This window comes from Poecilia mexicana, unplaced genomic scaffold (genome assembly GCF_051168715.1).
Source record: "Poecilia mexicana isolate PSO_F unplaced genomic scaffold, ASM5116871v1 scaffold_12, whole genome shotgun sequence".
NCBI lineage: Eukaryota > Metazoa > Chordata > Actinopteri > Cyprinodontiformes > Poeciliidae > Poecilia > Poecilia mexicana.
The window spans coordinates 24,415,269-24,437,865 of NW_028263381.1; the positions used below are offsets into that span (position 1 = coordinate 24,415,269).

General features: G+C 37.4%; 1 protein-coding gene across 1 annotated transcript in view; it reads left to right on the plus strand.

Annotated features, from left to right (window-relative positions):
• The window catches only part of LOC106921599 (ephrin-A5b-like), an 86,619-nt gene extending 64,253 nt beyond the window's left edge, over window positions 1-22,366 (plus strand). The window contains exons 2-5 of the mRNA XM_014993383.2: window positions 5,580-5,872; window positions 14,888-14,953; window positions 15,098-15,178; window positions 16,224-22,366. Of these exons, the coding sequence (XP_014848869.1) occupies window positions 5,580-5,872; window positions 14,888-14,953; window positions 15,098-15,178; window positions 16,224-16,348 (565 nt within the window). The 3' untranslated portion in view covers window positions 16,349-22,366. The remainder of the gene's footprint in view (window positions 1-5,579; window positions 5,873-14,887; window positions 14,954-15,097; window positions 15,179-16,223) is intronic.
• The last annotated feature ends 231 nt before the right edge of the window (window positions 22,367-22,597 follow it).

The window sequence follows — 22,597 nt, forward strand, 5'->3', positions numbered from 1 at the left end:
GGCTGGGATTGTAGAAATGTCTTCTGCCGCTTTACGTCTCTAGTCGGTCTGGATGTTTATGGCTCTGGTTCTTTTCAATATTTCACTTGTGCCACTCAAAAATCTCCATCTGGCAAACAGCTGCTCATCTGCTGGTGCTTTTCTATCTCTGGAGGCAGTCCGAACCGTCTGGACCCGACAAACCGACTCTGAGCTGCACGGCTCAAACAAAAACAAGATGGAGGAAAAACACGAAGCAGACGAGCTGCGTTTCCATTCACCTCACAGTCACGGAAATACATTTACCTAATTAAAAATAAAACACGTTTTCAATTACGTTCTTGTGCAAGGTTGAGGTTCTTTGTATTGAAATTAGTGTTTTTGTAAAACTGCAATGGAAACACACAAGTCAGGCAACAGGATGTTACTACTGGAGGAAACGGCAAAGAAGACAACAGGAAGGGGTAGGAGAATGATGGTGCCGCGTGATTTTAATGGGTTATGGTGTGAACAAACTTATACACGTCTGATTTTATTTGTTTCTTATTTAATGGAAATAACACAATTGCAAAATTGTGTTCTTTCAACATTAAATGAAATCATCTGATGTCAAACTAGGTCCAAAATTACAGAAGAGGATTATGTCCACTGGGGGAAAATATAATTCTGACTTTGATTTTTAAAATATCTTTCTCCAGATTTGGACTTTTTTACTTTTTTTTTCTCAAAATGTTTACTTTAATTCTAGAATTCTTCTCTGTTTAGAATTCTTATTTTCAGAACTCTAACTTTTTTCTTAAAATTTTTACTTATTTTTCAGAGCCCTGACCTTTTTCCCAGAATTTTAAGTTTAATTTAGAAATCTTTTTTCCAAATTCCGAGTGTCTTTGTCTACATTTTTACTTACATTTTAGAATTCTTACTTTATTCTAATACAGAGGTTTTTTTGTTGATTTTTTACCCAAAATTCTAACTTTTTCTCAGAATTCTGACTTTTATTGTCAAAATCTTTACTTTATTCTCAGAATTCAATAATTTTTTGGTCAGGATTCTGATTTTTTTAAAAAAAGTTTATTTTTTTCATGGCCCAATTTTAATTTGAAGGCAGGTAAAATGTAAAAAAGTAATGGGACCAACAACTCGGCCCTGAGGGACACCATTTCTAACCAGATTTTTTTTTTTTTTTTAAATAAATCCAAGTTGTGGGTAGATGGTGGTTAGCAGCTTTCTAATTTTGCCTCTACGAAATGATAGGGATCAGGCTGAGGCATACTTCAAGTGTGAGCGCCTTTAATTAAAATGTTTACACAGTGCATCCTGAGCTGTGTGGGAGGTAATTTGTGCACCTACCAGGTTGAATGAACTGGAAATATGAGGGTTAGGCTGATTAAGCAGTGGTGCATCCTTTGCATTGTGAGCCTTCATGCTGACCTGTATTGACTGGTGAAATCCAGAGGGGATTTCAGACCATTAGGCTGCAGAAACCACCACGAAAAGACGGCTTTATTTGTTTTCTTTATTTCGCCACATTGCAGCCCTCCTCTCCATCTCTCCCCGGTGAAATCTTTCAGTCTGTTTGCTATAAACACCCCGGCTGATCTCTGGTGATATTTCTGCAGCGCCCTACAGTAATTTGTATTGATCTGTTGTGGCTGTAGAGGTGGGTGGGATTCAGTCGGACTTTCCAATCAGATTTTAACTTAGAATCCAGCTGAGAAAAGCAACATGCCGTGTCCATTCCCCCTGCTTGGGGGTATATTTACTTTACATTTTCACACTGACATTTTCCAGAAATATTGTTTTCAGAAATGTCAGTCACAGAAGTTTGTGTACAGTTTTATTTCCAAGTGGATTTAATTTTTAGATATTCGTCAACTCCAAAAACATAAAATAGCTTCTAGTCTAGTAAACTTGAATAAGACAAACTAACTTATGAGTAACTTTTCAACAAGTTATAGGAGATTTTAGCCAATAATTCCTAAATATTGATAAAAATGTATTTGATTATTTCACGTCCTGGAGCTCATATCAGAAATTTTGTAGAAAAACAAACATTCAGATTTCTGAGTTTGAAAAACTCAAAGTTTCTAGAAAACAGTTGGAAATTTCTGAGTTTCAAAGGTCAGAAATTTTCTACTTTTGGCTATAAAATCTTCAAGTTTTATTCTAGAAAAAAAAACTAAGATTTTCTATAAAAAAGTTTGAAAAGTTGCAAATTTACTAGAAAAAAAACCTATTTTTCTATAGAAAATCTTGGAAATTTCTGAGTATCAAAAGACAAAGTGGTTTATTTTTAAACTCCAAAATTTCCATGTTTTTTCTGCTAAATTTCTGAGATTAATCTAAAATTTTCCAAATTTCAAACTAAGAAATTTCCATGTTTGGTTTTCCAAAATTTCTAGAAAAATATGTGGAAATTTCTGAGTTTGAAAAGTCACAAATTTTCTAGAAAAACATATTTTATAGAAAACACTTCAAAATGTCAGTTTCAAAACGAGGATATTTTGACTTTTCAAACTCAGAAATTTCCACATATTTTTCTAGAAAATGTTCAAAGTTTTCACCAGCAAATTTTCAACTTTTCAAACTCAGAAATTTCCACGTTTTTTTTTTTTTTTTTTTTTTTTTTTTTCCAGAAAGTTTCCGAGACTAACCTGAAGATTTCAGATTTTTTCCTGAGGTTGTGTTGGTGACTCAGCGGCTCATTTAGCCTCATAATCAGGAGGAACACCCAGCCCACCAGTGGAAGTTTCTCAGCATCCTCGGCCATTCTCCGGTCCACCCCCTCTCTAATTATAGCCCAGTAAAATGTGAAACCAAAGCCCTTGTTTTCCCTCCGCCCCCAGCTGGCTGCTTTGGCTCTGGACAGCCTCAGTTTCACCAGAGCTTGCTGATATTATGACTTGAAGCCGTCGGTATCAGGATATCCCGCTTTGTCCGCTATCCGCACTAAGACGTTGATGTCGGCCTCCGCTTTGTTTGTGTCAACTGCTGTCAATCAACAGAAGTAACACCTGAGCTTAGCCGGGATTGGGAAGGGGTTTGACTAATCCGTTTGTGGGAGAAAGGTGTGAAATAGTTTGTGAAAGTCACGGTGACCCGGCTCAGACGGAGACGTTTGGATCCATCCATACTGTGTCTGCAGTGTTAACAAGCATCTCAAAGCAAGTCTCCAGCGACTCATTAGGTTTCCACTCTGCTCTTAAACCTGAAATAAACCTGGGTGGTCAGCATTTTGTTTGTGTTTTCAGTGCAGGAAAATCAATTAAAGCTGTTCACACTGCAAAGACAAAATCCTGCCAAGTATTTTTAGTCTAGTTTCTATTGCAAACATTTTAGAGCACTTGAAAAAAGACAAAACTAACTTACAAATAACTTTTCAACAAGAAATAGGAGTAAATAAATTCTTAATATTGACAGAAAAAGTTCTATTGTCACATTATTTCACTTATAAAATGGGTCAAATGTTTTGTTACAAGTGAAATAATCTGTCCGTTACCTAGCACCCAGCGGAGTTCCGTCCGTTACCTAGCAACCCAAGCCTGGTCCATCTGATGATGTAATTTTTAAAGATTAAATGTTTAATAATTTGATCAGCTACTCTGTACTTGAGTTGACTTTTTACCAAAAACTTTTTTATTCTTATTTGAGTCATTTCTTTCACAGCTACTTTTTACTTTTGCTTGAATAAAAACACATTGAAGCAGTGCTGCTCTTACTTGTTTATGATTTTTGGGTACTCTGCCCACCTCTGTACTTTGGCAAACAAACAAAACTCACTGAGTTTTAACCGTCATATCCTGATAACTCTAGAAGCTTCTCTTAATTTTAAAGATGTTCTTCTGGTGAAATGGTGTCTTTATCCTGCTAATTTGACTATAATCTAATAGCTAAATAGAAATTCTTGTAGCTTGTAGCTATGAGAGCCTCACCACTCCCTCCACCACGGCTGCCCAACGTGTCGATGGACACCATTGGAGTATTGAAGACATCCTCAGCATGTCAGTGATACGCGTTCGCAGGTCATTAGCAGCTGCAGGCGGTTCAGGCTCTGAAAAGACCTCAGCCTCTCCTGCACTGGTGGGAATATGTGTTTCCAATCACTCCACCTCAGGAATGAATACCTGGCATATCCTGTGGTTCCAACTCGTTCCCCCTGACTCTTGTCCGATCGGTTTACAGTAAACAGCAGGCGGAGAGTCTGTATGTAGGCTTGGGAACAGGCCTGTTTCTCACAGATTTAACAAGAGTTTGGAGGGTTCGGGGTTCGTACATGGAGCTGTCATCTGTGGCTAATGAAAATCTCAGTCTGCGGCGGGATCCTCCTAAAGCTGCTAAAGGCCCGTCCTAACCAGGGGATTAGCTCTGCAACGCTGGGGGAGTTTAATTTCAGCCGCAGCATAAGTCATCTCAGCTGAGTGCCAGCATTGATAAATGGCTAAAGACTGACGAGTGAAGACCATCAAAGGTTTCTGCTGGGAGGTAATTGCTACAGGTTCAGACTGACATACCGAGACGTTCTGCGTCTTTGCCCATCTTTCATTCTGATGTCTTTATGTCCTCGAGTTCTCCTGTAATAGTAAGGAAATCTCCCAAACCAAACAATTAAAGGATTCCTCCAAAGGAAATTTGAGGATTTCCTGAAAGATGTTTACAGGAGATGCACTGATTAGGATTTACCTCCAGATTCTTGATCTCTAGTGTTTGTAAATCTTCTTTGTTTTTAAGAACTGCAATGTAGGAGGATGTAAGAGCACTCTGACCTTTATTTACTGAGTAGCCATCAGTTATTTTGATGCAGCTGCTGTAAAACAGGGTTTGGTTCAAGTGGCCCAAGTTAGCATTTTGTATGGTTAGCATAGCTAGCAGGGCTAAAGCAGCAGACTGATTGTGTTGTAATATAGGAATATATTATATAAATAATAACATTCCTTAAAAATCTTTTTTTAACTGGTCAATCAGCAGTTTGGGCCAATCAGGCTAAAAAAAATTTGTTTTGTTGTTGTTTTGTTTTTTTGAAAGACTGTTGTTGTTGTTAGCAATTTGCACTATTAGCAAAGCTAGCTAAGCAAGCTTGTCATTTTGCACTTTTGCTAACTTTGAAAATATTTAGTATAATTGGTTTTTCCAAAAGTAATGTTTGTGAATACATTCTATAATTTAGATTTTAAATTGTTGTTGAATGTTTTGTAGACTTTCAGTTGACTCAAAAAAACAGGCCAATTGCTGGAAAAAAAATTATTTATTCAGAACAGCAGTTAAGCCACCACTGCACAAACATAAACACATTTTGTATTTAATATAAAAAAGACATTTGTCTGTAAATATGTTTTAGCTAAAACTCCTCATTTAGCTTCACCAAGTTCAAATTCCCTAATTGTTGCTTCTGCATTTTAGGCAATAAATGCTTATTTTCCTATTTACATCTTCTAATGTATTTCCAATATTGCATAAAAAGACTGAAATGTTCAAATCAAAAAGCTTTAAAGTGTATCTGGCTGGGTTTGTTCCTGGAAAAAGGCTTGTAAACGTCTTAAAAACCAACAGATCTGCTGATTTTCCACGTCAAACACTCACCATAACTGTTTGTTTCCCTCTAGATTTTACCGGGGCGATTACCACATCGACGTCTGCATCAACGACTACCTGGACGTCTACTGTCCGCACTACGTGAGCCCGGTGTCGGACGATCGGGCCGAGCGCTACGTCCTCTACATGGTGAACTACGACGGCTACAGCTCCTGCGACCACACCGCCAAGGGCTTCAAGCGCTGGGAGTGCAACCGGCCTCTGTCGCCCAACGGACCGCTCAAGTTCTCCGAGAAGTTCCAGCTCTTCACTCCGTTCTCCTTAGGCTTCGAGTTTCGCCCCGGCAGAGAGTATTATTACATCTGTGAGTATATATGTTGGTTTAAGGTTCTGTGATCTTCCTAATTACCTGAAAGTTGTTGTTTGTGGTACGCAAAAACTCAAAATTACTTCAAAAATGATGATTTTTGAAGTAAACTTGGGTAGATTAGAGTGAACTAGATGTTTTAAATAAAAAACAAGAATTCAAAGCTAGCTATGTTGGTTAGCTCAAAGTTTTCATGTCATCATACAAGAGATGTAACACAATTCGCAGAAGCTAACTCTAGTAGCAGAAGCTAACACCATTAGTAGCAGCTAACACAAAATCAAACTGGAAGATAATGAATTGATTTTTAAAGTGACCAACAGCTCAATTTAGAAACTGGAGCTCTGCGCAGCTACGCTTTCGTTCTGGGTGGCAGTTTGGAGCAATACTAAAAATTCACAACAAAACCAAAACTTTAAACTATGGAGAGTTACAAGGGACAAATTTAAATCAGTAAGCATGTCATTAAATCATTAATTTAATAAATAAATGTCCAAATAGGTCACTAAAACATTAAAATGGAAATTATATGTAATACAAATAATCACCATCCATTTATATTAGTCAACCATCAAAATCATCCGTTTAATTTTGTCCCATTTAGCCTTCCATACATGAGGAGACTGATATTGTTGAAATCAGCTCAGCTTTCTGCTCCTCCTGAGAAGACTCACCCAAACAGGCAGCAGGGAAGTCGTGTTTTCATAAGTGAAGTCAGGCCCCTGCAGGGAGAGAAGCGCTGGACTAAATAAGACACAGTGGTGGGTTTGGAGACATTTGGCTGACATCAGAGGTCAGCCTGAGACTTCAAGGGTTTTAACAGGAACCAGTAATAAAGTGGAGTGAGGCAGCCATGTTTTGGCACCAGAGCGCAGAGGAAAACAGGGATAACCAGACACTTTGAGGAGGAGGAGGTTGTTTTTATATCCATGTACGTCCTGCTGCTCTGCTGAAGCTCTGTAAGCGTCTCCAAAAATTAGAGTCGGGCGATAAATTACATTTGATCAATTAGTAAAATTACGCTTTTGGAGATTATGGATGTCAGTGTAACCAGGGCAGAAACTTTTACAGCTTCTATTTGTTTGGATTTTTAATTCAGGTCAAGTATAAACCAAACTACTAGGACCAGAGTGAGTCTGTAAAATGTTTTAATTATGAGCATAAAGTCGTAACATTACAGACAATAATGTGAGGATAAAGCAACATTACCAAAATAAAATCTTAATGTTAGGAAAGTGAAGCAGTAACTTTATGAGAACAGCAAAGTCTGTCAAAGTTAATCAGTTCATCACATGACAAATTAAAATGTTTTGGTTTTCTTGTGCACTGCAAAAAACATAAAATCTTACCAAGTATTTTTAGTGCAGATATCCTAGTACATTTAAAATAAGACAAAAACAACTTAAAAGTAACTTTTAAGCAAGTTTGTTTAAGTAAATAATTCCTTAATATTGACAAAAAAGTGTCAGTTCTATTGGCAGATTATTTCACTTATGAGGAAAATGTCATGTTATAAATTAAATAATCTGCCAGTGCAATTATATTAAGGAATAACTGCCTTAAACAAGCTCCTTCATCTTGTTAAAAAGTTAGTTTTGTTTTATTTCAAGTGAACAAAGATATTTGCTTTAGAAACTAGACTAAAAATACTTGGTAAGGTTTTGTGTTTTTGCAGTGTTTCTCCTTTTCTACCAAAAACTGGACGATAAAAGTCTTCAGTCTGGTTCTTTGGCGTCAACTAGCCAATTTTTAAAGGACAGTTTTGTTTACTGCGTTCAATATTCACTTTATTTGTTGTTTCTGTTGTTTCGTTTATTACGAATATTTAAAAAACCTTCCAGTTCCAATGTTTAATGTTCTTTAGGATTTAAAATTTATTGGTCTTGGAGAATCTGTTCTTTTATTATTATTACGCTGTCACCATTATATTGCTTTAAAATGGTCTCAAAACAACAATGTTATTGTTTATCGCCATAATTACTGGGACAATTTATCACCCAGCAAAATAAAATGAGGAATGTTGAGCATCCTGTGAAGTTGTACTTTGGTGAGGTTTTGGCCTTAAATCACTCTAGAAAAACATTTTTCTCTTAATTTTATGATGTTCTTCTGGTAAAACCATCTTTATTGTGCTAATATGACTATATTCTTGTAATAAAAAAAAGTAATTCTGGCCCTAATAGTCTGCCATAAAACTCACAAAAGGAATCAGAAATTAAATCTGGAATAAAAATCAGTAGGTTCTGTGTTTAAGCCCTATTGTCCGGCCCTGGTTTACGGTCAGTGAAGGTGTTTTATAAGCTGTTTTGCTCTTTTGATCGATGTTTGGAGATAAAACATCCCCAAGAGTCGCCTGTAAGGCTGCATTGTTTAGAGAGGCTGTGGTCTCGTTAGACTCATTCCAGGGAATTGTTGATGTTGCCGTAATTTCTTGGAAGTCAATAAGTCAATTCATGGCTTTCCAAATTCAGCTTTATTTGTCCAATTGGCTCAGAGTTCTGTGAAGGCGAGGCCCGTTTTGTCTTTGATGGTGATTGATCATCTAAGGAGCCAGAGCGACCCAGAGACAGTCCGTGTGCCTTTGGGTGGTTTTTGGGCCACTTGCGCTGACTCAGATGTGTGACTCATCTGTAAGATCTTTGTTTTATCTTTTGTGAGCGCAGGAAGAGATGACAAACGAGGAGAAAACACCTCTGGGAAAATGTCAGAACATACAGACCTGCCATCATGGGCTAATGTAACGTCCAAGTTCCCCTTCGTTCCTTTTCACGGAAACAAGGAAACCTTTGGATGGTTGTGTTCTTAAAGGCTTTGGCGACACAAGCAGCGTCCCTTTTGGATTATATCACCAAGTCATGGACATCATTGAGTCTTTGTCGTGATTGACACCTGTTTTAAGCTGCATGCAGGGCTTGATTGGAGAGTCTCCACCAACTAACCACAGATTGTACTTCCCATCTCCAAAGGGACAGTGTAGGATGTTGGAAAGGAGGCTCCATCCGGTAGCCAAACCTCAGATTCATTGGGAGCGGTGCGGATTCTGTCCTTGTTCTGGCTCAGTCAGGAGAAGGAGTTGCACAGGGTTGGTTGTCCGGTCTACATGTGTTTTCTGGATTTGGTCACGGAGCCTATGACTGTTTCTCTCAAGGGACCTTTGAGGTACTGCCAGTTGGTTTTAAAAGTTTTCCTGGTTCTTGTTTCCCCAAAGCAAGAGTTGCACACAACTTTGAGAGTTGACGCCCGTTTCCATCTCTGTGGGAAACCAACCATATGTCGTCAACTGTGGGTGTAGTAGCAGACGTATGCATGTTACCACTTTGTTTTCTTCGTGATTACACAATCATGGAAATCCAGCCAAAGTCAACAGATGTCCGCCTTTACTTTCAGTGTACACTGTAAGGCATTTGTCATGAGATTGACAAGGTTCCTCTGATAGCGTGTTTCTGCAGAAAGGTTTGGGCGCCTTTGAACATTGGTGCCTTGTTGAGGAACAGAGCATGCATCGTCAACAGTGGGCATCATACCAAGATGGTGGCACTGGCAGATCTGTGCGCGTTACTACTTTGGTTACATATCTCCCATTAATCCTCCAATTTTTTGTGATTGCACGATTGCAGAAATCAACAATTCTACAAATGTTTTTCACGTAGATCAATTTTTTCAAGTTTGACAAAAATTAACAAAAACATTGGTTTTAAGTGATTCTGACTCCCACCTGCAGGTGGCAGCATTTCTTACTTCTACTACACTAAAGACAAAAGATAAATCCTACAAACACTAAAATCTGACGCTACTCTATTTGTGTTCACATATTCTGAAGAAGGAAGTTGCGCTCAGTGTCTTCAGAGGTTTTCATGTCGTTTTTTTCAGTAGTTCTTTCTGCAGCGCCCCCCCCAGGCAAGGAGGGGAATAAGTCTTTCAAAGGTTTGGGTTTGTTTGACTCACTGCAATGAGAAAGAGAACCACAGCAGCTGAAAATGTAACTAATATCACAACTTTGGTCCCCAATCTAACTGAAAATACTGGACTATCGTTTGGGAAAACACCTGATAATCCTGAAGCTCTGATTCAGTTCTAACGCTCAATAAAAGTGTTTACAGAAATTTAGCTTCTCTACAACAAATGCAGGTTAAGGTTACTTTCCAAGGCACTGCAGTCGTGTCAAACTGCATGTTGACCATTGTTTAAACACAAACAATACGTCTCAGTGAAGACAGGCGCCTCTTTGTGCTCTGTGAGGCTCATTTGCTCATCAGGAAGACAGGATGGGTCTTCATGTTGCCAGACAGACACCTGGGGGAACCCCGACCCGGTTTGGGTTCAGCGTTACGGCCTGTCCATGCAGGTCAAAGGTCAGCGGGATGACAACGAGCGGTGAGCTATGAGCTCCTTGTGGTCTGGTGTTTTTCTAAGAGAGCCGCAGTGGAGCTGGGGAAGCCTGATCCTAATCTCAGGGGATAGAAATCCAATTTTCAGAGGAGACAGTTGAGAGTCTGGCTCTCCCTGTGTGAGAGCGATGACTGTCTCCCTGCAAAGCCTTTGTGCTTCAAACGCCGGCTCTGTACAGTCGCCGCAGATCTACATCGATAATGACGAATCCCACACACACAAAAGGCTTTGTTCTCCGAGATAACCTGATCATCACAAGGAGAAAAACCCGGTGTTTATATCAGGATCCGTTCTAATTCACCCCACAGTCACCAAATCCTGTCTTCTGATCCGCGATAAGGCGCAATAGCACATGACTGAACATGTAGAAATGCGTGACCAGGAATTTCATGCCGCCGTGATGGAGAGGGGCGGCAACACGAATGACCCGACCGGCAGTGCGGTGTAGAGTTGCAGGCAGAGCTGGAGTTACAGGCCGCGTCGCTGCAGGACAGAAAAGCCAGACTCTGACCTCGGTGGCAGACGTGAGAGAGGAAGAAGAGGAGAGACGGTCGGATGGCGTGTGAGAGTGTTGGAATCTGGGAGGGGAGGGCGGAGAGGTGGGAAACATGGGAATAACAATTATTAGAAAAACAGAAAACGATCTGCTAATGAAGCTAAAACTGTGAACATAAAAACCTTCTCAGGATTTAAATCTGCATTTGATTATTTTTTGTTTCATCATCTAATTTTACAAACCATTTATTTCCAAGCTTAATAACAACCTGAGTGTGTTACAGTTTCAACAGACGACATACGCGCCACGTGAAGACTGTATCAACACTGAATTAATTAGCATTACGATGTAACACCTGTTACCATGGCAACCTGCATAGACACGTTGCATTTTATTGATACATCCGGAAATTTCACGCACAGGTGCACAACGCTGCAGGGCAAAGAGACGATTGTTTTACTGGAGTAGAACATTTCCGTTAAGAAAATGAAACCTGGAGATGTAGCTATTATTTAGTGCAGCGCGCCACAACGAAGGGGAAAATAACGCAGAAAAAAACGTTAATCGCTCGTATTCTTCTTTTTTCTCACTACGCACTGGCCTGTTGCCATAGCAACTGACCGACAACAGCTCCACTTAGCGTATCAGGATTCAACACCAAGAAATGCCCAAATGCAGAGAACAACAGAACATTCTGTCTGTTAGTTTTATGTTTTCAGGATTGATGTTTATTTTGTGATTATTAGTAAGGGATCATCTGAACACAGCAGTGGTTGATTAGTTAATTATATACCTGCTTTACTGACGAACTGTTAGACTCGGTGTGGAGGTCACCATTTTTTTTACTGAACTGAAACACACCAAATTAATCAGCACATATTCATGTTAAGGTTGTCAAAGTCAAGCTAGCATAACTGAGCTACTTCCCTCTCTTTTGCTACTTTTTAAATAACTTTTTCTGACTTTTCTAATATATTCTACTATTTTCCTTTACTAACTTTGCTCTACTTGCTAATGCTAGCATCTAGCAACAAGTTGTCAAAGCTATAAATATGTATTGGAAGGTCAATAAAAAAACACAAGTATTAATAAAAACCAACGTACTCCAAGCTATATGATGTATGTGTATGTATACAAAACCCATTTTGTCATATATATATAACTTAGATTTGCTTTAATTTAAATTGCATTGATAAAAAAAACTTCTAGTTCCACTGGCAGATTATTTTACTTATAACAAGACATTTTTTCTGTTATTTGTGAATTAATCTGACAATTGAGCTAATACTTTTTCATCAATTTTACGGAAGTATTGACTTAAAGCAAGATGAAAAGTTAGTTATAAGTTTGTTTTGTCTTATTTCAAGTGTATAAAGCTATTTGCATTAGAAATTTAGTATTTAGGCAATGAACAAATGTTAAAATGAACATATTTATTTGTAGCAGAATTCACTCTCCAGAGCTCATCCTGTATTTTATAGGAGATTGGAAGAATTGACTGATTCAGATCTTCCATACAAAAATGGAGTAATGTGCGTTTTTACAGGAGATTCCCCAACAGACTGTCAGGGAATCCTGGATGAGAGAGCGACTTTAAAAGAAAGAGACAGTTTAGTTCAGTCAGGTTTTGATCCAGAGGAGAAACTCGATCCCTGCTGTGACTGACAGCGCTTCTCTCGTTCATTTCCTTCCCGGCCAATATTCCTCTCGTGTTGACGCTTAGCGAGGATTTTTGTCTCTCCTCACTCCACGTCTGATAATAAAGTGTCTTTTGAAATAAGAGCCGAGTCGGTGGAAACCGTGACACAGTTTGCCTCTTTCAGGAATTTACCTCTGGCGAGAATCTATCACGAACAAACCGCGGACACGTTTACGAACAGATGCACATACGTGGGAAACCACAACCGGCATACACACACGTACAAACGCTACAATACCCAGACGCCTTAAAGGCTGTCTGGTAGCAGATCAGTGGAGACTGAGACTCCTGACCAGAGCCGGGTAGGAACATTTACTTGAGTAACTTTTTTGGGGGAACAATACTTTTGGAGTATTTTTACTGCACTGTACTTTTTACTTTTACTTTAGTAATTTTATTATGAAGTATTGCGACTCTTAAATGACACCTGGAGATGTAGGGATTATTAATTTACTGCAGTGCGCTTCTGATGTTGTTTAGGTCGCCTTTTTTATATATATTTTAATTGAACATAACACTCCCAATTCCACACCACATCTACATGTTAAGGTTAGCATACCTGAACTTTTCCCTCTGCCTCTCTAGTTCTTCTTAATTAAAACCTTTTCTTGACCTTGTTGTGATGGTGTTGACAATTCGTAGCAAAGCACTGCGTCACTTTTTCTTTTCTGTCAGGCGTACATATTAAGATGTTATATTGACAACTTAACAGCTAAAACCAATGCTAGTCATCATCAGCTAGCAACTTTTTCCCTCCAGCGGGAAATGGCTGCATGACGTCACACCTCAAAGGGTCTATACAAATGATTCTCACTTTTTAAAGACTTTGGTCTTTAAAATACCAAAATTTCCACTCATCTTTATAATTTGGTCTGCCTGATTGTGTAAATTTTAAATATCAAATGACTGATAAGTTCATCCGTTAATCAGTACTTGAGTAAACTTTTTCCCAAATACATTTTCCCTCTTACTGGAGTAATTTAGCGTTAAAGTAGTGCTACTTTTACTTCACTACAATCTGCCACTGCTGCTCTGCCCACCTCCCCTGTTGACTTGCAGAAAATGTTAAGAGGTCATGTAATTGTAACATGTTTGCATTGGCACTGAAAGAGCCGACAGAGGATAAGTTCACGTTAAAAACACTGTTGACAAAAGCACAAGCTACTTGAAAATTAATTCAGAAGAAAGGGTTTTAATCTCTGCCTTTCACAATCAGGAAACACAGGAAATGAGATTCTGCAGGTGAGCATAACGCCGTGCCAGACAGCAGCAGAAATGACTGCCCCTGGCCAAATTAGACTTGGAAATATGAGGGTGACATTGACATAAAATATGGAGGCTGAAACACTCACATCAGGGCGAGCGGCGAGCTCCGACAGCGAGATGAAGCTCTTCAGTCGGGTTTTAAAAACATGGATAAGTGAGGAATACCTCTGATGAAGAAACCATCGACCTTGTCGGATTGTCCATTCCCCCTGTTTTTGACTAAAAGTAGGTTTAGTGAGTGAAGAGATCTTATGGAAGAGGGTTTCCAGCGTTAAGCCCTTCAAATCTGGGGCTTTGTTAAGCTGTCATATGTATTTTGGTATTCTGCTACTTTTACATGACATTCTGAAGCATAAAAAGTGGGAAATGTCATAAAATGTGAGCCTAGCAGAGTTTAGGAAACTTTCATAAACATATTTTAAATATGACTCCCTGTACAATGTCAATATAGCTATGTGACTGCAGAAACATCATAATCTTTCTCCATAAATTAAAAAAATCAATTGTGGTTCTGACATTTACTCTGGAACTTATCACATTTAGGCTACTAATTATGACTTTTATTCTCCTAATTACATAACTTTAAACATCCCAGCTAAAGTTACATTTCTTGTTCTGATGCAGCAGAACACTGTGGATTACAGAGCCCCATACAGACACACGATTCACAAAAAGAGAACATAAAAAGTATTAAAAGATGCCGCATTTCCTCACATGTAGACCCAGGTTGCAGGTTTGTCAGCATCTTTTTCAGGACAGTAAACCTGATCATATGGTGGTTGGGGATTTACACTGGGTAAGTAGATGATGCTACTGCCCAACTGAATTCATTTTATATACGTTTAATTCAAAAATGACTGTTTTAAATATAAACTGATTCGAGGAGTCAAAGAGTAAGAATCAGCTGGAAGTACAGTGCTGATGCCTGAGAGGCTGAAAAACCTTCATTTTATTATATCACTCATTGTTCATTATGTCTTTTGTCGAATTAGGTTCAAGTGCAGTAATGACGGTGACATTTAGACTGACATTTTAATGACATTTTCCATGCTCAGCGCTGCAGATTAGTTCACGGGGGGTCCTTTAACATGTAGAAGTGGAGGTAATGTGTCTGAGGTGTTCTGGTCTGACACGTTGTCACGTTTTGTCACGTTTTCTGCAGCCTCCATCACCGACGTCAGAGGAAGGAGGAGCTGCCTTCGGCTCAAGGTCTTCGTCAGGCCCCAAAGTGAGCAGCAGTTTGTTGTGTCTATCACCAGATTTCTCGTTCTGTTTGGAGTTCCTTCGCTTTAATTCGGCTTGTGATCTGGCTGCTGTGACGATTGACGTATCTAATCTTCAAATCTCTTTCTTTCCTCTTTGTTTTCTCAAGACAATTGTGTGAAAAACTCTGGGAGCTCGCAGGAAGGAGTCGAATTTGACGAAAACAGTCACAACTCGCTTGAACCCAGAGGTTAGTGAGAGTTTACTGAAAATGCTGACTGGATTTGGACGGTTAAATCTACGTTTTTACCAGTTTGGCAGATTTCTATAACAGAGATTTAAAGCCAAAAAAAAAGTAAAAATAAGAAAGTAGTCATAATATTATGACAATAAAGCCATTATATTACAACTTTATTCTCAAAATATTATTGAAAAATTGGTGGAAAAAAACAAAAAAGCCCAGATATTTCAAGATTAATCTCAGGAATATTCCAGATAAAAACACGAAAATTTCTGAGTTTGAAAAGTCGAAAAATTGCTGCGAAAAAAACTTTTTACATTTTCTGTGATCTTAATTTTTTTTTTTCAGAGGAAATTTACTTCTTTTCTTTCTATCTTGACATTTTGAGAACAAAATGTCAAGATTTTGTCCTTGACATTTGTCCTTGTTTTTTCTTTCTAGAAAATTTCTGAGTTTGAAAAGTCCCCAAAAACACTAAAAGAAATTCAGAAATTTTCAGATTAATCTCAGAGATATTCTGGGAATAACAAAACAAAACAAAGTCAAATATTTTCTAGGGAAAAAAATTGTGAAATTTAGACATTTTCTGTGATTAATCTCAAAATTTCTTAGAAAACAAAGGAGTAAACTTCCACCAGAAAACTATCTACAGTGGCCCTAATAAACTGTCAAATATAAGAATAAAGTTGTAATATAATGAGAATAAGCTCACAGTATTGTGGGAATAAAGCATTAGTGTCATTACGTTTTTTTTCTCTGACTAAAATAGTATTTATTATATTACTTTATTCTCATGACTTTACTCCTCTTTTTTTCTATCTACAGTATATCTAAAACACTATTGTAGTCACATAAAGTCCAAATAAAACATGTTAAAATGTATTTTTCCAAGGCTCTGTAATGTCCAAATATCAGAAAACTGTTAACAGGGAGACAAAATGTCAAGATTTGTTGGATAATTGTGTTTTAGTTTAACTTTGACGGTTAAAACTCAAAGTACCAGTAAAAAACAAGCCAGGTTTTAATTAAAAATGTCTTTTTTTCCTCTCTTCAGATGGAATCAATCACGAGTCGCCGGAACCAGCCAGACAGGACGTGAACTCTGCCGGTCGGCGACGGTTTTCCATCCTGCTGCTCAGCTCTGCCCTGATGCTCCTGGCAGCCATTTTGTCTTTATAGCGGCCGAGGCTCTTCACCGGGGAAAGGACTGTCCTGATTGGACCACAGCTCGCCACCTCCCTCTTTAAGGAGCACTTTAAAAAAAAATAAAATGAAAAAAACCCAAAACAGAGGAGAATCTCTGTCTGAGAGGGGAAGAGACTTCGACAAGCGAAGCCTTTGCTTGTTTTTGTCGACTTTGTGACTCTTCGCGGCGGAAGAGCTTCGCTGTAATTCACAGTATGCAGATACTTCACCGTTATTTTTAAAACGTTCCCACTCGGGACACCGTCTACACAAACGCGACACTAATTAGCCCGAGTAGCAAAGAAGCACAGCAGGATCCTGAAAAAAGTTTACAGACATTTTTTTCTCCCCTTTGTTTTGGTTTTTTGGGAACTTCGTGTCACTTCGTGTCACTTCGTTGCGGGAGGAACAATGGAGGACGCTGCTGCTGTGATGACTTAACCTTCCTCTCAGGTTAGAAAGGACGCATCGTCGCGGACTGTGGAGCCGTTAGAAAAATATTAAGGAAGCACTCATCTCTTAGTGTTTGGACAGAATCAATTTAATGATCAATTAATGCATTTATTTGTTGTTTTTTTTTTTATTTACCATGTAATTGTAGCAGCCAACACAGGTGTACAGTAAAATATTTGAACGGAGAGCAGAAGCGGACAAGGAGTTTTACCAGGCAAAATGTTCTTTTCCTATTTATTGTGACGTCCTTGTGCTTTTTTTCTGTTCTGGTTTAGTCTGTAAGTACAGTTATAACGGCAATACAAACAAACACCCATCACAGGATGTTAGCTCATATTACACTTACGTTTGGAAAAACAAAAAAGGAAAAAAAAAGAGTTTGTGTCAGTTTTGGAATGATCACATGTGATGGATCTAGTTGTTTTTAACAAAAGTTTAGGAAAAGAAGAAGAGACTGGTGTGCATCAGGGTGTAGAAATCGAGTATTTGTGTTTTGAATTTGCCACTGATGAATGTCACGAACGTAGTTTTGCTGTTACACTCTTGTTTTCGTGGATCACTATTTACACTGCTATTGTAAATACAGGCAAGTTTAAAATTCAGGGATGTATCCGTGCCGAACATGATCAATAAAAAGAACAGCTTTTTACGCCAATCTAGAGGGAAATTCCCCTTGATTAATACAGAAGTACGGAACTCAGCAAGGGCCAATTGCCAAAAAAAGAAAGAAAAGATGAAGGTGGGGAAATAGTTTAAACTATTGGTAATTTGCTTATTTTGCTTTCACAATTTAATATTTTTAAAACAGACCCCACACCAAGCACCCAACTTAACACTCCTCGAAATGTCTAATAAATAAAACAATTCATAATTTCAGTAGAATGATTTCAACCTATAATTTGGTTGAATGATCTCAGTTGAAAACTCATGAAGAAATAAACAACAATAAATAAATGTTTTTCTAAATTGTTGGTGCCGCTCTATAAAAAAATAATGTGAGAAATTCATCTTGAAAAAGGAATATGTTACCTAGTTAGTGCCAAGAAAAAAATTAAAGTCATAGTAAGCTCCCAGTAAGCTGTTTAAATATTTTCACTTATGGATTTTATATTTTTATTTTTCCCTCTACAAACAACAAATATTGATGTTTCACGAATTCAAACTTAAAAGTTTAATATCTTTAAAATAAATCACATCTACACTCCTCTCCACCTCCACAATTATTAGCAACACGAGTAGAGAGTTGAAAAATGTTTTTTAAATTAATCTATTTTTGCACTAGCACAACTTCAGCTTGAACATTTCTGAAACCTCAAGCTTTTAATTTTGGCACATTTTTTGAGTCTTGGAGAAAATAATCAATGCTAATGTTTTTCTAATATAAATAATTGCTGGGACAGGTTTTGACAAACAATTTCAGGAAAATTCCCTTAGGTAAGTTTAAAAAATATGGAACTAAAAAATATGGAACTCAGTTAGTGCCAGATGTTGAAGTGATTTTAAAAGTGGGGAAAATCAGGTCAATTCTTAAAGCAGATTGCTTTAGTAAGCAGTTTGGACAGATTTACTTATCTAAAAAATATGTTCACTGAAGTCTAAAAGTGTCATAGATGTTAGCTTTAAATGTAAATATATTTCAAATACTTCACACATCCAAACACTGTTTGAAATAATTGGCACTTCTGGAAAAGATTCATAAATAAATAAATCAATAAACTGGAGCGAAAATCTTTAGTTGGGAATATTAAAAAATATTCATTTGCAAAAAAAAAAATCTAAATAACTGGAGCCAAATTATTATTATTACCCTTAATTATTAAACTTATTGAATAAATAAAATGTTACCTGATGTCCAAAACCATAAATGTCTTGCTATTCATACACTGTAAAAACATAAAATCTTAATGTTGGTCTAGTTTCTAGCATATTTGAGATAAGACAAAACTAACTCACAAGAAACTTTTCAGCAAGATATGAGATTGCTTAAGTAAACAATTCCTTAATATCGATGAAAAAGTACTAGTTCTATTGGGAGACAATTTCACTTATACACATTTTCCCAGGTAATAGGATCAAAAATACTTGGTAAGATTTTGTGTTTTTGCAGTGTATGTTAATATCTTCAAAATATACTTCCCACAAATATTGGCACCCCCAACAAAAATATTTTTTATTTTTACATCTGGCACAACCTGGGCTCCATATTGGGTGAGATTTATCAGTGAAACAGCAAAAACAATTTACAACACAGGCAGCAGAGTTGTGCGTTGGGTGATTCAGTTTCTGTCTTTGATCCTGGGTAACGTGTCGTCTGAACAGAAAATACACCATGTACCCCCGCGTAGCGGTTATTTCTGGAATGAAAAATTGACCCCCAGAGAAGAAGGAAAACACAGAGTGTGGTCGATGCAATCTGAGCCTCCACCAGTGCTGGACCTGAGAGGGGAAAATGGGGGAGTAAAAACGCGTGGAGATGGTTTCAATGCTACGCTCCATTCATAGTCAGTCAGCTGGGAAAGCACAAAGCCTCGTGTTAGCTGCTTTCTCCAGTGTTAAAGTACAAAAAATAATCAGGATTTACCCTGAAAATCAAAAACACAATGAGTCACTGGGGAATTTTAATTAAGGTTAGCATATGTTTTAATTAACACATTTTAAGAAAATAATTTTGTTATTGAATTAAGTGTGAATTTATTAAACTTTGCATTAAAAATACAATTTAAGTTTTCAGGATAAATTTTTAAAAATATTAAAAGAGAAGCTTTAATAAAATAAAAAAAATAAGATGTCAGAATAATTTTTACGAGAATGTAATTATGTACCATATAAGTGTAAGATATGTAATAATTACAAGTCTTGTTAGAATTATAACATTTTTGAACGCTTACAAACTTTTACAAAATAGAAAAATAAACTTTTTTATCCTAATTTTAAGTGAAATTTGTTTCTATAAAAGTTTTGAGAAATGTCCTTTGTGAAAGCTCAATTTTTGTATTATTTAGAGAATCAGAGAAATTCCCATTGAGGAGTCAAGCTAACATCTAAACTTTAATTTTTCACTTTTGTCAAAGTAAAAAATGGTTTTCATAATCAATTTCATAATCACTTATTCTTGCTATATATTTCTTTTTTAAAAAGTGGAACCACAAATTGCTCTGATCCGATAAATTTAGGAGCTTTCATTTAGCTCTGCTTAGCGAAACTGGTTACTTAAATTGAGTGTAGCTATAAACTAAACTGTCACTAGCTGTAAGCTTACTGTTAGCTTGAGTATACATATGCTTGGCTAGCTATTAACTTGAATAGCTTTTAGTTCAACTTCAAGTAGTTGTCAACTTGACTTTAAAAAAACTATTAGTGACTTTCTTTGAGTAGTTAGCTATACTGATGTTAGCTTAAATTTGATTTGCTATTAGCTTGATGTTGACAAACTAGAGCAGAAATAAGCTTAGCATTAAGTAGGTGTTAGCATGATTTTAACTAGCCACATCAAGAGTATTAGTGCAACTCTAAGTAGTTGTTAGCTAGATTTTGGTGGCTGTTAGCCCAACTCTGAGTAGCTTTGAGCCTGGTTATATCTGAACTTGACTACTCCAATTTGATTTGCTATCAGCTTGATGTTGACAATTAGTTTGACTTTATGTAGCTGCTAGCAATATTTTAGCTAGCTCCTATCAAGATATGCTATTAGCTCAACTCTAAGTAGGTTTTAGCTAGGCTTTGATGGCTATTAGCCCAACTCTGAGTAGCTTAGAGATTGTGTCTTAGCTCGACTGCCTCAATGAGAATTTCTCCTTGATTCTCTTATCTGAAATAACATTTACCAGCTTTCTAGTCCAAAGAAGACAACAGTTGAACACAAACCCATTTAGAAACATTTTATATTTAATTTATATCTTTAATTTTTCACCTAATACTTAAAGTGTTTATCAAAGGGAACATTTTTCCAATTCCAACACGGTGGAACACTACTGCTCCAAAACTCAAACATTTCATTAAACCCTCCCTTCTTTTCTTTTTTTTAAACTAGTAAATCAAAACATTCATAATGTTTGGTAAACTGAAACTGATGAGTAAAACCGCTGGAGTTCCAATTTAAAATGTAATTCAAGATCTCTTTACTAATACCCTTCAGCGTACGACATTTGGAGCTGATTTTGTTTGTTTTAACTGGGTAGAATTATCGCCTTCATCCGTCAGCAACCTTTTTCTGGATTTTTTTCTCTTCCTCACATACTTGGCAAAGTTGTATTACTGTTTGGACTGAATTTAAACCCAAGGGTGAAACTAGACCACTGTGGTATTCACTTGAAAAGACGAAACATAATCATTTAACTCATAAACTGATGTCATGATACTTCAAAAACAACAATGGAGTCAAGGAGGTGAAATAGTTGAGTGACTTTTCCTGTTGAGACTTAACATTATAAATACATCTGGGGTTAAATGATGGCCTCCAGTCAGTCTACAGTGACAAATACCAGTCGGATCTTTTCCTGGATACTGTGTATCCCAGCGGTTAGTCTGTTGTAACCCACTCTGTATCTTTCAGCACCTCTTTTTAAGGACGACTCAGTCGACACATTAACAGTATGAACAAGTTTGATACCGAACCTGCCGACTTTCATTTTGTATGTCTTTTATATAAAACAAGAAAAACAAACAGCCTCGTACCTGTAGATATGTTTGTCCAAATAGCTGATGCACGTATCAGACATGCAGTACGGTCGCGTTGCAATCATTAGCCGAGTGAAAAGTAGCCGGATCTGTCCAACTGTTTCTGTTTTAGGCTTCATGTTGCTGGAGATGTTTCTGTTTTCTCTTCACATTCAGCTGTTTTTTATGGCAGAGAATCAGGGCCATTCTTGGAAAAATTAAATTACAAGAGTAAAACTATAGTATTACGAGAAAAGTCATAATATTACCAGAAAAACGTTGTAATATTATCACTGTATTTTTGTAATAATGCAGCTTTATCCTTGTGTTATTTTGATTTTATTCTCTTAGGACTGTATTCTCTGTTAAAATTATGACTTTATTCTCGTAATCTTATTTTTTATTTTCTTTGCATGGCCCTAATAATCTGTCAGTTTTAGAATCCAATTAATGGGTTGGATTTCATTGGTTTCTGCATCAAATACTCATGTTTTATTATGAAAATCTGCAACATGGACGGTGGAAAACGTTTTCTGATGGACTTCTTCTTTGTCACCTGATTTAGGTACCTTGTAGCTACTTCCACCTCCTCCTTGTTTTTCATCTTCTGTTCTTCTTTATCTAATAATCGGATGTGTGTTTTTGTCGGTGGGAACATTTTTGCTACCACAGAAGGACGTGGCTGTGGCACAGAACCGCACACCTGTTTTAACGTTGTAGTGACTGAACCTTGTGCCTAAACGAGCCCCGTCTAAACTCTTCTAACGTCTTTTTCCCCCGTTCCGTCTCTCACCAGACTTTTCTACAAAAACGCCATGTCTTTGTAAATACACGTGTTGGAGCAGCTATGACTAACTGAAAGAAACAAAAAAAGGTTTAATAAATACTTCTTTGTGGTTGTAATTGCGGTGTCTGATCTGTTTCATTAATCTTGCTGTTGAGTGCCAGGTTGCGAAGTGGAAAAACGTCCAGAGAGTGTGATGTTTGTCTTGGTTGGGTCTGGGGGTTGAAGTGGCTGTACAGCTGTTCCCCTGTAATCTGGGGGTAATTTGCAGACTGGAATAACAAAAACAGAAGTGGCTTGAATTAATCTTGCGGGAATGTGCAGCGCTTCGGGGAGTTCTGCCAAGAAAA